Below are 15,301 nucleotides of genomic sequence, written 5' to 3' on the forward strand. Positions count from 1 at the left end.
CCTCAGTTAAAGAGGCGGTGAGGGAGGCCCGCGATGGGTAAAAGAAATGTCAAAAGATAAAGATAAAGATACATGCTAAACACTTAGCATCTCCCGAAAATGTTCCTACTTCCCAGATGCTGCTTCCCTGTGGTCCTGGAGCTGTCAAGTTGGCCATCTGGCCATCTGTCTATCTGTCTTAGACATGCCTCAGCAAAGCCTGTTTTTCTCCCGCCCCACCTTTATGAGATGTAGTTGACATGTAACATTGTGTAAGTTTAAGGTGTACAGTGTGTTGCTTTGATACACTTACATATTGCAAAATGTAATTACCATTTCTTTTTTGTGCCAAGAACATTGAAGATTTACTCTTAGCAACTTTCAAGTCTACAATACAGGATTGTTAGCTAGAATCGCAGCTTCCACATTCCATCCCCAGACTTACTCCTCTTCTGACTGGAAGTTCGTGCCCTTTGACACAGGTCTTCCCGTTTGCCCCACCTCCAGCCCCTGGTCACCAGCGGTAAACTCTGTTTCTAAGAGCTCAGTTTTTATTTTTGTTTTCTTTTTTCTCAAAGCCCTTTTCCGCCTCCCACCAGGAAACCCCCTGAGTGTTTATGGCATGCTTTTTCTCTCTTCCCCTGGCTACACTGTGGCCCCACCTCACACACACATGGTGGGTATTTCTTCCTCTAGGACCTGGTTGGGAGGCACTGGTCGAGGCTGGTTTGAGACCTCACTCCCAACTCACTGCAACCGATGCCCGCGATTCTGAGTCATGTTACTATCTGGATTCATCTTTGACTTTTATAAACATTATATAGTATAAAGAGTTAGTTTATGCTAACTAACCAAGCAACTCACCAACCCACCAAGCAAACGTCCCCCAGTCTCTGTCTAGTGTACCTTTTGTCACTACCCACCTGCGATCTGATACTCGGTTGTAAATATGAACGTATCCATGGTATCAGCCACGTCTGTGGGTGTTTGGAAATCTGTGCAGAAGAGAGAGGAAGGCGCTAGCTAATGCTGGTTGTGGGGCTGCATGGGGCTGGGGGCTCAGAGGCCAGCGGAGAGCTAGCAGAGACCAGGGGAGCCCTGGGCCAACATTTGAACATTTCTTCTTCTGCCCCGAGGTGCCGCCCTCCGTCTTGTCTCTCCCCAGACACTGGCCGTGTTTGGGAACAGGGAGGTCGCACGCAGGTGTGTGATCTAGCACCTACGGGCAGCTTCAGGCCAACTCCTCCCCTTTCCTGCATCATGGTTTAACAGCAAAGCTTTTATCTTCCAAGAAACTGCAGCTGTACCTGCGGTACCTGCTGTCCTCGTTGTTAAGGCGAAGGAAGTTTCACTCTCAGGTGGAGCGTCCATGCTCTCCTGAGGCTCCTCGTCACCTGGAGGAGAGAGTAAGGATGCTTGTGGAGCAGAAGGTGGGGACTGGGGGGTCTCCTGTCCACCCACTCCCTGGCCTCCTCAGCTGACCCCAGACACATTAGCTGAGGTGTGAGACTCGGTTCTCAGTTCCCCATCAGGGTCACAGCGAAGTGGCTCAGTGGCCCCAGAAGAGCAGGAGGGAGGAATTTTGTGACCCTGACCCTGGCTCTCCATGGAACTCTGAGCAGCTTTCTCCCAAGGCTTCCTACTCAGCTCTGGTTTCCTTCTGCGGCTTGGAAACAGGTCATCATAATACAAACGCCACTGAACCATTAAATGAAATAGAAATGCACAGAAGGAGAGCTTTTCTCTGTGACAGGTTCCCCGTTGCTCATGGACACGCCTGGCGGGCAGGTGGCTCACGGGGGTCAGGCTATGGGAAAGAAACACAGCAGCCTCCCTAGAAGAGCCGAGAGGGAAACGTGGGGTCTGGGAAATGGGGGTGAGCAAAGAAACCATTAACACTCAGGGTCAAATGGAAGTGACTTTTGATTGTAGAAATAGACGATTTCAGAATGAAAATAGCAGAAGACCTCAACGTAGGTGGCTTGTCTGTGTGCATGAGTGAGCGTGCATACGTGTGCCTGTGTGTGCTTGAAAAGTGCCCTCCCTGCACATTTGCACTTTGGCAAAGTTCAGGGGGGGCTCACACAAGAGGAGGGGCGTGCTGATGGTGTAGCACGGCACGGATAATGGACTCACATTATGTATCCGCAAGCATGGCAGGCAGACTTTCCTTTTTGAATGAGGAAGTCTTGGTGGCTTGGAGGCAGATGGGAAATTTCAGGATCAGCTAGAAAAGGGGACAGCAGGATCACCAGCGAGGTAGCCCCTGGGGGGCTTTGGAAGACCTTTCTTTCTCTTCCATCTCCTATTTATCCCCATCAGGGTACAGGGGACCTCGGGTCCCAGAGACCTTAGAGTTTATCTAGCCTGTTTTCTAGAATGAGAGAAAGCAGAGGCTCCGAGAGAGGAAGAGGTTTGCTTGCCCGAGGTCACGTAGCAAGTGGTCAGGGGTTCCAGCCTGGTCCACCTGGCAGAAGCGGCAAGGTGGTGGCCCTGGGGGTGGGGGCAGCTCCGTACCTGGAAACTGACTGTCCTCCCCTTCACTTATGCACTTGAGGTTGGGCCAGGTCCACCTCATCTTCCCATGGATCATCTTGCAGATGCTCTCGGTAGAACCACCCTGCATGGCCCTGAACCCCTGCATGCACTGGTAGTGAACTGTCTGCCCCAGTGAGAAGTGGTAAATTCTCTTCAAAGGTTCACGTTCATGTTCCCATGGTGGAGGCTCCTCGCAGTGGCCTGGAAGAGGGAAAGGAAATTCCAAAGCCAAGTTGGGGAGACATCATGAGGCCAGGTTGCCTCTTCCTAGAGACGGGACCATGGTTCTTACTCTTTACTTTGTCCCCTCCCTCCCACCCTCCCTCCATCCTTCCTTCCTTCCAAGTACTGATAACATCTATGTGTCAGGACCTTTGCTACAGGCACTTTGTGAAAAGGCATAAAGACCCAGTCCCCCTGCAAGGAGCAGACAGTGGACCTGGTAAGGAAGCACATGCAGGCAGAACGTGGTGAGGGTGACAGCTGAGAAACAGATGCTTGCTCTGGGAATGCAGAGAAATGAGCAATTACTTTTGCTGATGGTGAGAAGTTTGAGAAGTGGACAGGTGTGGGAAGGGTGGTCTCAGTTTAGGGCTAAGGACAGGCTCAAGCCAATCTGGGCAAATGAAATGTGGAGACCACCTGTATTTCCACTGCTAAGTGACAAAGCACATCCTCAATTGCAGCTGGTGGTCATCTTGGGACCAGGGCAGAAAGACTGAGGACAAATCCAAAGCCAGGAGGAGGGGAACACCGTGACGGTCTTGATGGAATGGAGCCTGATTCCCGATCAAGCCATGCCTGAAGCTTGCCCCAGGTGGGCCCTTTATAACCCTATGCAGCAGGAGGCCAAGTGGTCCTGTCCCAAGTGGTCTGCTCCTTGCAGCATCTTGTAAATCACATCTGAACATGTGTTTCAGTCTCAGAGTCAAACTGCCTTTACAGTCAGCAAAGTTCATAACCATCCAAACCTGTTTGAATTGGGTTTGCTTCTTTCAAGGGAAAACCTCCAAATGAAGACAATCTGTGAAGTCTCCCTTAGCCAGAGTCAACTGGTTATCTCTTGAGTAAGGGCAGTAAACATTGACTTTTCGAGAAAACTTTCAGTAATTGTGGAGGGTGATTGGGAGAAACAGAGAAGAACAAACAGGGACGTGTGTTCTGAAACCTTGTTCCAGTGCAGAGTCAGAGTGAGAAGGGCTGGAACAGCAGGCGGCAGCATAGCCCCTGGATTAGTCGTTGGGTTTTTATTTTTTTAACTAATAGCAGCCAAAAATAAATTCAAAATAGTTTAAATAATCAGTAGCAAGATCCCTGGTCTAATTCAGGACCGGAGGCCTTATTTCAGTCCTGTCACGTGCGTTTAGCCGTCTCTAAATGTCTCTGCGTCTCAGTTTCTTCAGTGAATTGAAGTAGTATTTCCTGCTCCCAGACTCACTGGGTTCTCAGATTCGAATGAGATCATATACGAGGTCGTAAAGTTCTTTGTAAGTTTATAAAATTAGTGTAGGACCATGGGGTCTTGTACGGTCAGCCAGTCTCCCCCGCCCCCCCCCCCCCCCCCCGCCTCCCCAAAGCTCAGGTGTTCCTAATGGGCTCTCTTTCTTCCTGACGTTATGGTTTGACTTCAATATTATTAATTTCGGGAAGTTGGGGCAGCAACTTGCTGGTCCACAGTCCATGAGCTGGAAGATGTTTGTTCCCAGACTCCAGATGCACCAGAGTGGCCCTGCCCACTTCACAACTCTCTCCTGTAAGCAGTGTCTGGAAGTCAATTGCTTTGCTTGGAGTTCATTGCTTTGTATTTAAGGGGAAAACACAGAGCATCTTTCTGAGGGCAGGGACGACCATTTACTCAGGTTTGTATGCTCTGGCAGCAGTGCCTGGTACAGTGAGTCCCCAGATGTGCTTCTTGAATTGAGTTGAGTTGAGTTGAGTTGAGTTGAGTTGAGTAGAGTTGAACTGAGCTGAGTTCTATTTGGCCAGTTCCCAAACCGGGAGGAAGCCCAGAACCCAGCTCAGCTGCTGTAAGAGCTGCTTGAAATAGTGAGCAAACAGCCTGCAAACACTGTGGAACGGTTCTTCTGCACACGCCATGCTTAGGAAAGAGGACAGCGGGACATGTCATGTACCTGCAAGGGAATGGGTCCCCTCTTACCTGGAAGGTTTGCTTGGTCTGTGGGCCGCATTTGGGTCTGCATTTCTGTGGTTTTTCGTTCCTTCTGTTCTCCAGGTCCAGGAGTAACTTGTTTTCCTGGGTGCCTGGGGGAGGCTGGAGAGCAGGGATGGAGTCAAGAAGAGGACTTCACAAATGTTTAAAAGAGAAAACGCTCTTCATTCGCTCAAAAAGGGAGTCTTTCTAGGGCCTGTGACATGCCAGCAATATGGGGGATGCTGGGCTCACAAGGAGGAACCCACACACCCTGTCCTTGGGGGGCTCTCAGGGGGCCTGATCACGGCCAGCCCAGCCCTGGCCTGTCAGTCCGCCTTCCTGTGCACGATGACAATGGCCTCAGTGTGTTTCTGGAGGAACTGAGATTTTTCTGGTGGAATTATCTGTGTATGTGTGTCTCCCCAAAAGGGACTCCATCGTGGCCATCAGCCCATCAGCACTGTGGGTGGGGCTGAGTGGAGCGGTCAGCTCAACAGCCCACCTGCTCCTGTGTTTCCTGGAGGCAGTTCATTTAAAAGTAAGAGAGAGACCACCCTGAAGCAACGGCAGTGGTGCAGCCACTGGGGAGAGCAGTGTGGAGGCTCCTTCAGAAGCTGAACATAGAGCCACCATGTGACCCAGCAGCCCCACTCCTGGTCGTGTGTCCAGAGAAGATGAAAACTCTACATGCACCCCAGTGTCCACAGCAGCACTACTCACAACAGCCAAGACGTGGACACCACCTAAATGCCCATCAGCAGAGGAATGGATAAAGAAGATGTGATGTATTGTGTATATGTTTGTCTGTGTATATATACATATATGTACAATGGAATACTACTCAACCATACAAAAGAATGAAATAATGCCATTTGCAGCAACATGGATGGAGCTGGAGATGATCACACTAAGTGAAGTCAGTCAGAGAAAGGCAGATATCACATGATATCACCCATGTGTGGAATCTAAACAGTAGTACTAATGAACTTAATTACAGAACAGAAACAGACTCACAGACATAGAAAACACACTTATGGTGACCAAAGGGGAAAAGCGGGGAAGGGATAAATTAGGAGTATGGGATTAACAGAGATTCACACTACTATATATAAAATAGATAAATAACAAGGGTTTACTGTATAGCACAGGGAACTGTATTCAATATCTTGTAATAACCTATAATGGAAAAGAATCTAAAAAAGTGTGTGTGTATACACAAAACTGAATCATGGTGCTGTACACCTGAGACTAACACAACATTGTAAATCAACTACACTTTAATAAAAATAATTGTGATAAAATATGTATAATGTAAAATTTACCATACTAACCACTTTTAAGTGTACAGGTCAGTGGCATGAGCTACACTCACGTTGTTGTGAACTAGAATTCCTTTTCGTTGTTTATAATTAGTGTACTGTCTGTCCCTCCCTCCCTCCGAAGTATAGGTTCCTTGAGGACTGGGTCTCTCGTATCCCCAGTGCCTGGAACAGGCCTTGGAACTAGGAGGCGCTCATTCAATATCGTTCAGTGAATGACTATTCCGGGGACCACTGACATTAGTTATCACATAGATGGGGCAGCCGGTTTTTGTCTGTAGGGCCATGTGAATAAAAATTGAAGCCCAGGACTTCCCTGGCTGTCCAGTGGTTAAGACTTCATGCTCCCAATGCAGGGGGCCCGGGTTCGACCCCTGGCCAGGGAACTAGATCCCACACGGAGTGCCGCAATTAAGGAGCCTGCCTGCCTCAACTAAGGAGCCCACATGCCGCAACTAAGACCCAGCATAATCAAAAAAAAAAAAAAGTTGAAGACCTGCCTCCCTCTTTGCTACAGTTTTTTCTCCTCCCCTCGGGGGTTACGAATGGAAACACTTACAGATGCTGTCGCAGTGGCATCTGTTTTCCCAGGTAGAGTGGCTGGAGTTTCCTGCACAGAGCATGATGGGTGACCTTCTGCGGAAGCCTTTCTTGCAGTCACAGTTTATCAGGGTGCCCACCTCGTACCTGAGGATCTTGAACATGGCGTTTCTGAGACTTGGTAGGTCGGCAGGACAAAACTCTGCTGAGACAAAAAGGCACTGTAGGAGTCCAAGAGCTTCCAAATACATGGGCGTGTGATCACATCACACATTTCTTCAACCGATTTCAGGGGTTTGCATGTACCCCACTTTTTCCTGGAGAGAAACTAAGGCTATTGAGAGTTCTTTAGAAACCTTCATATGAGAGGTGGTTCAAAATTTAACTTCAGCCAAGTTCATCTCCAAACTACAGTGTCTTTCAAACTAAATGAATAGAAATGAATGAGGTTTTATTCTGAATATGCCTCCTGCCGAGCAAGTATAGAAAAGGGGGGTTGGGGCAAGGGATGGGAGGAAAGGGAGGGAGGAAAGCCAAGTGGGTTTAATCAAGGGATGAAAACTGTGAGAAGTACTTTGCAGGAAATGAAGATTGTCTGACTTTCTGTAATGAATGATTCTGTAGGGTTGTTTTTGTTTTGGAGAAATATTTGTAAAGTGTTTCACTCAGTGTTTGGTCCTTCTCACCACGAAGACCTGACCCTCCTTCGGCTGGAAAAATGGTCCCTGATTTCCCACTAAAGACACTGAAGAAGTGGCCGAATGCCCAACTATTACAGGGGGAAAAGGTGCTGGTCTCATCAGAACAACGATTCCATTGTATATCTTGTGACAAGTTCTCCTGCTTCAAGAGATGGGACTTTTCAGGAAAAAGCCACAGGCTGGATAAAGGAAGTGGACAGGAAGGACCACAGGAAACAGGAGACAGGGAGGCAGTCGGGGCTGCTCGCAGCCAGCCTCTCCACCCAGCAGATGGGCACCGGGTCCGGGCAGGTTGCTGCACTCGCTGCTGGCAGAAGACCATCTGCCGATGGTCTGTCAGTCACTCAGGATGGAGTGGAGCTTCTCTGAGCCCTCACGCTCTGCCCGGCATCTTGTCATCCTGGAGACCACCCCCATCCAAGATGTGGGACCCTCCTGACTCTCCCCAGAAGGTGAGGAGAATGTGGACAGCTTGCCCCACCTCTAACCAAGAAGGGACTAAACAAAGGCAGTTTGAATGGCTCACTGGGCCAGCAGTTGTAGAGGAACGTGTAACATAAACGCGCAGTGAATTCCGGTCATTATAACAATCATGAGAAGGCAAGAAACGCGGCATGGTGAAAAGGTGGGGAAGATGCGTTTCTAAGTTGTAGCTCTGCCAGCTCGCTAGCTATACAGCTTTATTGTTGTTACTTATCTAAGGCTTGGCTTCCTTTTCTATAAAACGGGTATAATAATTACTATTTTACTGATTTGTTTTAAATGTTACATGAAATAGCATATTAACGTAACTTGCAGAGCACTGGCATGTAATAGGCATAGAATAGTTGCTAGTTCTGCTCCCTTTTTCCCCTGTCCAGAAAAAGAGAATGTCCAGATAGAAACTGGGCCGAGGTTTACCTTAACCCTTAACTCCTGCCCAGGTCATCTCTCCCTACAGCCCCTATCATCAGTACTGGCACTTATCACACGTCAATACCAACCAACGATGTAAGTATCAGAAGGTAAAACTGTTGTTAAAACAAGATGTGTATAATAATCAGAAAAACCAGTGAAGGAACAGGGCAAGGATGTGCCCTCCTGCCACTGCTTTTCAACATTGTACTTGGAGTGTGATGGGACGAGCTAATGGTACTCGGACGAGCTGATGCAGTCAGAAAGGAAAAGGAAACAAAATGTATCCAGTTTGAGATGGAAGAAATAAAAGGGTCTTTGTTTGCAGAAGACATGTTATCTATGAAGAAAATCTGAAAGAATAGACCAAAAATAAAACCTTCTGGTACTAAGAAGCGATTACAGCAGGGTTACAAGGTACAAAGCTGATATGGAAAAGTCAACCACTTTGCTAAATACCGGCAATGAACAAGAGGAAGTTGAAATTAAAAACATAATACCATTTATATTAGCACCCAAAAAATGAAGTACTTGGGTATAAGTAAAAAAAAAAAAAAATGTACAAGACCTACATGAGGAAAACTATAAAACTCTGATGAAATAAATCAAAGAAGAGCTACATAAATGGAAAGATATTCCATGTTCTCATATGGGAAGATTCAATATTGTCAATATGTTAGTTCTTCCCAACTTGATCTATAGATTCAAGGCAGTCCCAATAAAACGCCCAGCCACTTGTTTGGTGGCTGTCAACAAACTGAATTGAAGTTTATATGAAGAGGCAAAAGACTCAGAATAGCTAACACAATATTGACTGAAAGGAACAAAGTTGGAGGACATACTACCTGACTTCAAGACTTACTGTGAAGTTACATTCATCAAGACAGTGTGGTATTGATGAAAGGATAGACATAAATCAGTGGAACAGAGTAGAGAGTCCAGAAATAGACCAACTGATCTTTGACAAAGCAGCAAAGGCAATCCAATGGCACAAAGGTAGTCTTTTCAACAAGTGGTGCTGGAACAACTGGACGTCCACATTAAAAGAAAAACCTAGACACAGGCTCATGTGCTTCACAAAAATTAACTCAAAATGGATCACAGACCCGAAAGTAAAACACAAAACTATAAAACTCCTTGAAGATAATATAGGAGAAAGTCTAGATGACCTTGGGTTTGGTGACAGCTTTTCAGATGCAACACCAAAGGCATGGTCCATGAAAAAATGAATTGAGAATCTGGACCTTATTAAAATAAAAAAAATTCTGCTCTTAAAAGACACTGTCAAGGGAATGAAAAGACGAGCCACAGACTGGGAGAAAATATTTATATGACAAAGCACTGTTATCCAAAACACACAAAGAAATCCTAAAACTCAGCAATAAGAACCCTGATTGAAAAAACAGGTCAAAGGCCTGAGCAGACACCTCACCAATGAAAATATATGAGGGTGAGTCAAGAATTATCAGCACTCTCATTATATTAAAACTTCTGTAAATTCTACAGCCAGAGTGCAGATAATTTTTGACTGACCCTCGTACACGCCACATCACATGTCATCAGGGAAATGCAAATTAGGACAATGTTAAGATGCCACTACACAGCTTTAGAACGACCAAAGTGCAGAACACCTAATGCTGGCGAGAATGTGATGCGACAGAATCCCTCAGACACTGCCGGTGGGGAAGCAAAATGGTACGGACCCTTCGGAAGACGGTATTAGCCGTTTCTTACAAAACTAAACATACTCTTGCTGTACCATCCCACCACCATGCTTCTTGGTATTTACCCAAAAGAGTTGAAGAGCTGTGTCCACACAAAAACCTGCACACGGATGTTTCTAGCAGCTTTATTAATAATCGTCAAAATTTGGAAGCAATCTTAGATGTCTTTCAGTAGATGAGTACATAAGTAAACTGTGGTACATTCAGAAAATGGAATGTTATTCAGTGCTAAAAAGAAATGAACTCTCAAGCCATGAAAAGACTTAGAAGAAACTTCAGTGCGTAGTACTAAGTGAAAGAAGACAATCTTTTTTTAATTAATTTTTATTGGAGTATAGTTGCTTTACCATGTTGTGTTAGTTTCTACTGTACAGCAGAGTGAATCAGCCGTACATATACATGTATCCCCTCGCTTTTGGATTTCCTTCCCATTCAGGTCACCACAGTGCATTAAGTAGAGTTCCCTGTGCTATACAGTAGCTTCTCATTAGTTATCTATTATATACATAGTATCAATAGTGTAGATGTGTCAATCCCAATCTCCCATTTGGACAATCTTAAAAGACTACACACTGTATGATTCTAACTATAAGACATTCTAGAAAAGGAAAAACTATGACGGCAGTAAAAAGATCAGTGGTTGTCAGGGGTTAGGGAGGAGGGAAGGATGAACAGGTAGAGCACAGAGGACTTTTAGGGTGGTGAAGCTACTCTGTATGACACTAGTGATGGATACATGTCAGTATACATTTGTCCAAACCCACAGAATGTATGATGCCAAGAGTGAACCCTGATGTCCACTATGGCCTCTGGGCAGTGATGATGCATGAGTGTAGGGTTATCAGTTGTAGCAAATGTACCATCTGGTGGGGATGCTGAGGATGTGATGATGGGGAGGCTGTACATGTGTGAGGTCAGGAGTACATGGAAATCTCTGTACCTTCTGCTCGATTTCGCTCTGAACCTAAAACTGTTCTAAAAAACAAAGCCTATTTTAAATGAACAGCTGACAAGCACACAGTGGGCGTTCCCTGAGCTAGATACAATAATTGAAGGGGAAAAAAAAGCAACCAGTGAGGACTTCTGCTTCCAGCCACGACAAAATTTACCTTCCTGATGAAAAGAACTTTAAAACCAGACAAAATACGTGAAAGAGTGTTTTCAGGCACTTAGCAAAGGGCAGGGCAGCACGGCGTCATTTGAAGGGAAGGAAACACGTGAAATGAGCCCACCATTGCCACGGCTCTCCTCCTGGGGCACTTTCCTGCCAGGTAGCACCAAAGTGGAGCCAGCGGAGTGGTGGTCTCACTAACCCGGAGCCGGAAGACGTCAGCGCCCTCGGCTGCTGGCATGGCTGCAATTTGTGGGACGGGGCTCTGGAGGGGAGGGGGCAGAAGTGTGTGTGTGAGAAAGAGGAAAACAAGTACTGTACGCTAACGCATGTATATGGAATCTAGAAAAATGGAACGGATGAACCCATTGGCAGGGCAAGAATAGAGACGCAGATGTAGAGAATGGACTTGAGGACATGGGGTGGGGGGTGGTGAAGGGGAGGCTGGGACGAAGTGAGAGACTAGCACTGACATATACACACTACCAAATGTAAAATAGATGGCTAGTGGGAAGCTGCTGCGTAACACAGGGAGATCAGCTTGATGTTTTGTGACGACATAGAGGGGTGGGATAGGGTGGGTGGGAGGGAGGCTCAAGAGGGAGGGGATATGGGGATATATGTATACATACAGCTGGTTCACTTTGTTGTACAGCAGAAACTAACAACATTGTAAAGCAATTTTACTCCAATAAAGATGAACAAAATATATATGGACTTGAACAAAAAAAAAAAGTGTGTGTGAGGATACTCCTTGGGTTTTTAACCCAGGAGCAGGGCTGAATATGAACAGGGCAGGACCCTGTCACTTAGCACCAGTTCCCTGCTGTGGTGACTGAGAGAAGAATAGTTATACAAAATTTTATTTACAAAAACAGGCATCTGACCTGGTGTAGCTATATTTATATCAGAGAGTAAATTTCAAGATGAGAAACATTATTCACAGATGACTTGATTGGTTACAAGAAATTACTAAGAAATCTCCAAAATAACTCTGAAGATCTTAGCAAATTTAGCGATCTCAGTATACAAAAATCACTATGGTTAGTTCTATATACTGTGAGGAACTGATTAGAAAATTAAAAATTTTAAAACAATTCCATTTACAATAGCATCAAAAGACATAACCTATTCAGGAATAAATTTGCTGAAAACTCACAAGACCTTTAAGCTGAAAGTTCTGAAACACTGCTAACATAAAGGGTTACATAAATGCAGAAATGCACAATGCTTATACACTGGGAGATTCTTTTTTTTTTTTTGAAGATGTCAGCTTATCTTAAATTGGTCAATGAATTCAATGCAATTGCAATAAAAAAAAATCTGACACACTTTTTGGTAGAAATTTAGCAGGACACAAAAGACCTGGAATTTTAAGACAATCTTAAAAGGAGATACAGATTTGGAGGATTCCAATCATCTGATATCAAGACTTTCTATAAAGCTTCAGTGACCTAGACAGTACATATTGGTAAAAGGATAGACAGATAGAGTAATGGAACAGAAGGGAAAATCCAGAAACAGACCGACATAAGTATATATGGTTGATTTTTTACAAACACACCACGGCAACTCAATGAGGGAAGGGAAAATCTCAACAGATGCTTCTGGAACAAATGATAACTGTATAGGGGTAAAAAGAGCCTCACTCCACATTCAAAAATTAATTTTATTATATATTTAAGCATAAAAGATCCATCCATACACCAAATCCATACATTATAGATGTGAATACAAAAGATAAAACTATTAAGCTTCTAAAAGAACATAAAGGGAAATAGCTTTGCAAGTTAGGAACAGGCAAAGATTTCCTAGAGAAGACACAAAAAGCACTAACCGTAAAAGAATAGGAAATTTAAAACCTCTGCTCTTCCTAAGGCATTAAGAAAATGAAAAAAATGAATGCTACAGGTAGACTGGAAGAAAATCTTTGCAACATATATATCTGACACAAAGACTTGTGGCCACATTTTACGAAGAACTACAAATCAATACTAAAAGCCAGACAGTAAATGGGCGAAGACTTGCATCGTCACTTCTCCAAAGAAGATATTTGATTATCAATAAGAACTTGAAAAAGTGCTCAAGGCATCATTAGACATCATGAAAAAACAAATCAGAAACCACCACAAAATAGTCCATTAAAATGAGTAAAATGGATAAAAGACTGACAACACCAAATGCAGTGAGGAGCTACCGAAACTCGCTTACGTTACTGATGAGAGTGTAAAATAATGCCAAAACTCAAAGTTTTTTAAATGAAGTTAAATGTATACCTTCCCTATGATCCAGCTGTTTGACTCCTTGGCCTTTATCTAGGAGCAGTGAAAGCATATGTCTATAAAAAAGACTTACACAAACATGTATAGTAGCCTTGACCACTCTCAAAAACGTTATGTTGAACAAAAGACAGACACAGAATATACACACTTTGATTCCATTTATATGAAGTTTAAGAAAAGACAGAACTAGTATACAGAAAGAAAGCAGAGTAGGGGTTGCTTGTGGTGCGTGGGGATTGGCTGGAGGGAGGTGGTGGGGTGACAGAAACATGGGTGTCCCTCTTTGCCCTGATGACAAACTGAGATGATAATGGACTCATCACAAACCGGGCATACAAAAACAGAGTCGGGGGGGCCATTGACGACCTGGTCTCAGACACGTCCCTGCACCGCTGAGAACTTGAATTTTCTCTGAACTGCATCAAACTTGAGGACACCACCAGCCGTTTTCAAAACAACATCTTCCAGCAGCTGCAACGTCTTGGTTTCAAGGCCTCCTCTTGAAACTATGCAATCATTTCGGATCCCAACCAATTTTTACTCAACAAGCACCCTTCTGCTTGCCAGCTCTTCTTGATAAACAACTCATGTCACTAACTGGGACCCTGCGGGGGTTTGCCTTTGGAAATGTCCCCTATTTTGTAGTTGGGGGAGAGGTGGGGAAACAGTTGGAGGGCTTCTTGAATCTATGTCTCGGAGGCGTTCCTAACAAACCCCAAATAACACCTTTTTATTTCATTCGGGTCTCCGTTTCTGAAATTTTGGTCAACAGCCCAGACTCATCAAACCATACACCTCAGATCTGAGTATTTCATTCCATGTGATTTTACTTCCAAAAAATCATTAAGAAGTATAGTGAGCAATTAGCACAATAAATTGTCACGCTAATTTATTTAGCACAAATAATCAAGGATGACCTCAGATGCGTTTGGAATCTGACGACTCAACCACAAACCAAGAAAGTTTCTAAACACAGACATTTGAAAAGAAGGCAGACAAGTTCCCTTTGGGACAACTTTGTGTACTTAAAAACTATCTACATGATGCATGCTTTTCTAAATCAGGCCAGGGAAATTTCCAGGATCATCATAAATTAGCCTGAGCATCTGAGGAGGTCATGTGGGGACAAGGGAAGGTTCCAGAACTTCTCACTCCCACAGACTTTCCTTTTATAAAAGCATCTTTCCTGGAATCTAGAAGCACTGAAACGTCTTGGATCTGTAGCTAAGAACGAGTGAAGACCTTGGCTATAACCCTTTCCCTGGAACCGTGTGAAGACTGTTCCAAATATCATCTGAAAAAACGTGAGGGGTGGGAGATCGTGCAGGAAAGGTAGACCTGGGTGGGGGGCGGGGGGGTGGTGTTTCTTTTTAAGAGGAATAAGTCTGGGATTTTTTAAAGCCCTTCTCAGAGCAGTGTCATAAAAGAAACAGTAGTACAAAATCTTAAAAAAAAAAAAGGATGGAAAACACTGTGTGTCCTGAAATCTCGCAGAGGAGTATCGAAGGACAGTTCTGCTTATACGACTCAGCAAATGTCTTAACTTACAAACTTTCGCACAGTTTGGCAGCTGCCCCCATTCTCTAATTCTCCTCTAAACGCTCTAAAAATCCTCGCAACTCATCAGAGGCTTTTTCCACCTTTACTCTTGCACCCACCTTTCTAGATCTATTTCTTGCTTCCACCAAAGGCTCTGACGTTCTAACAGAAATCGTTCTCTGCTCTCAGCTCTGCCCCATTCTCCCAGCTCAGGACGCAAATGCAGAATTTTGGGGGGAAGGTGGGAAGGGAAATATTTTTCTCTGTGTCATTTTTAGGTGGTGATACATTCCCAGGTTGGATGTTCTTTTCTCTTCTGAGTGTATTGAAGCTGTGAGATGCCTGTGGAGTGGAGGAAAAGCTAGAGGACTAGTCTGGTGGGACTTGGGGTGAATGCTCAGAGCTTGGACAGTGGGGCCCCTAGAGGGGTCCTACCATGAGCTCAGAGGAACACTGCTGTGGTCTTGCCTCCTACCCTGTGTGTGGGCAGAGGGGAAAGAGAGCCAGTAATTATCATTAATC

The 15,301-nt window shown here is 44.8% G+C and overlaps 1 protein-coding gene across 1 annotated transcript in view; it reads right to left on the bottom strand.

Moving 5' to 3' along the window:
- The window catches only part of IL2RA (interleukin 2 receptor subunit alpha), a 40,600-nt gene that overhangs the window by 5,081 nt on the left and 20,218 nt on the right, over nucleotides 1-15,301 (bottom strand). The window contains exons 2-6 of the mRNA XM_057732436.1: nucleotides 6,548-6,730; nucleotides 4,676-4,789; nucleotides 2,497-2,718; nucleotides 1,287-1,373; nucleotides 903-974 (exon numbers count right to left, since the gene is read on the bottom strand). Of these exons, the coding sequence (XP_057588419.1) occupies nucleotides 903-974; nucleotides 1,287-1,373; nucleotides 2,497-2,718; nucleotides 4,676-4,789; nucleotides 6,548-6,730 (678 nt within the window). The remainder of the gene's footprint in view (nucleotides 1-902; nucleotides 975-1,286; nucleotides 1,374-2,496; nucleotides 2,719-4,675; nucleotides 4,790-6,547; nucleotides 6,731-15,301) is intronic.

This window comes from Hippopotamus amphibius, chromosome 4, assembly GCF_030028045.1.
Source record: "Hippopotamus amphibius kiboko isolate mHipAmp2 chromosome 4, mHipAmp2.hap2, whole genome shotgun sequence".
NCBI classification, from domain to species: Eukaryota; Metazoa; Chordata; class Mammalia; order Artiodactyla; family Hippopotamidae; genus Hippopotamus; species Hippopotamus amphibius.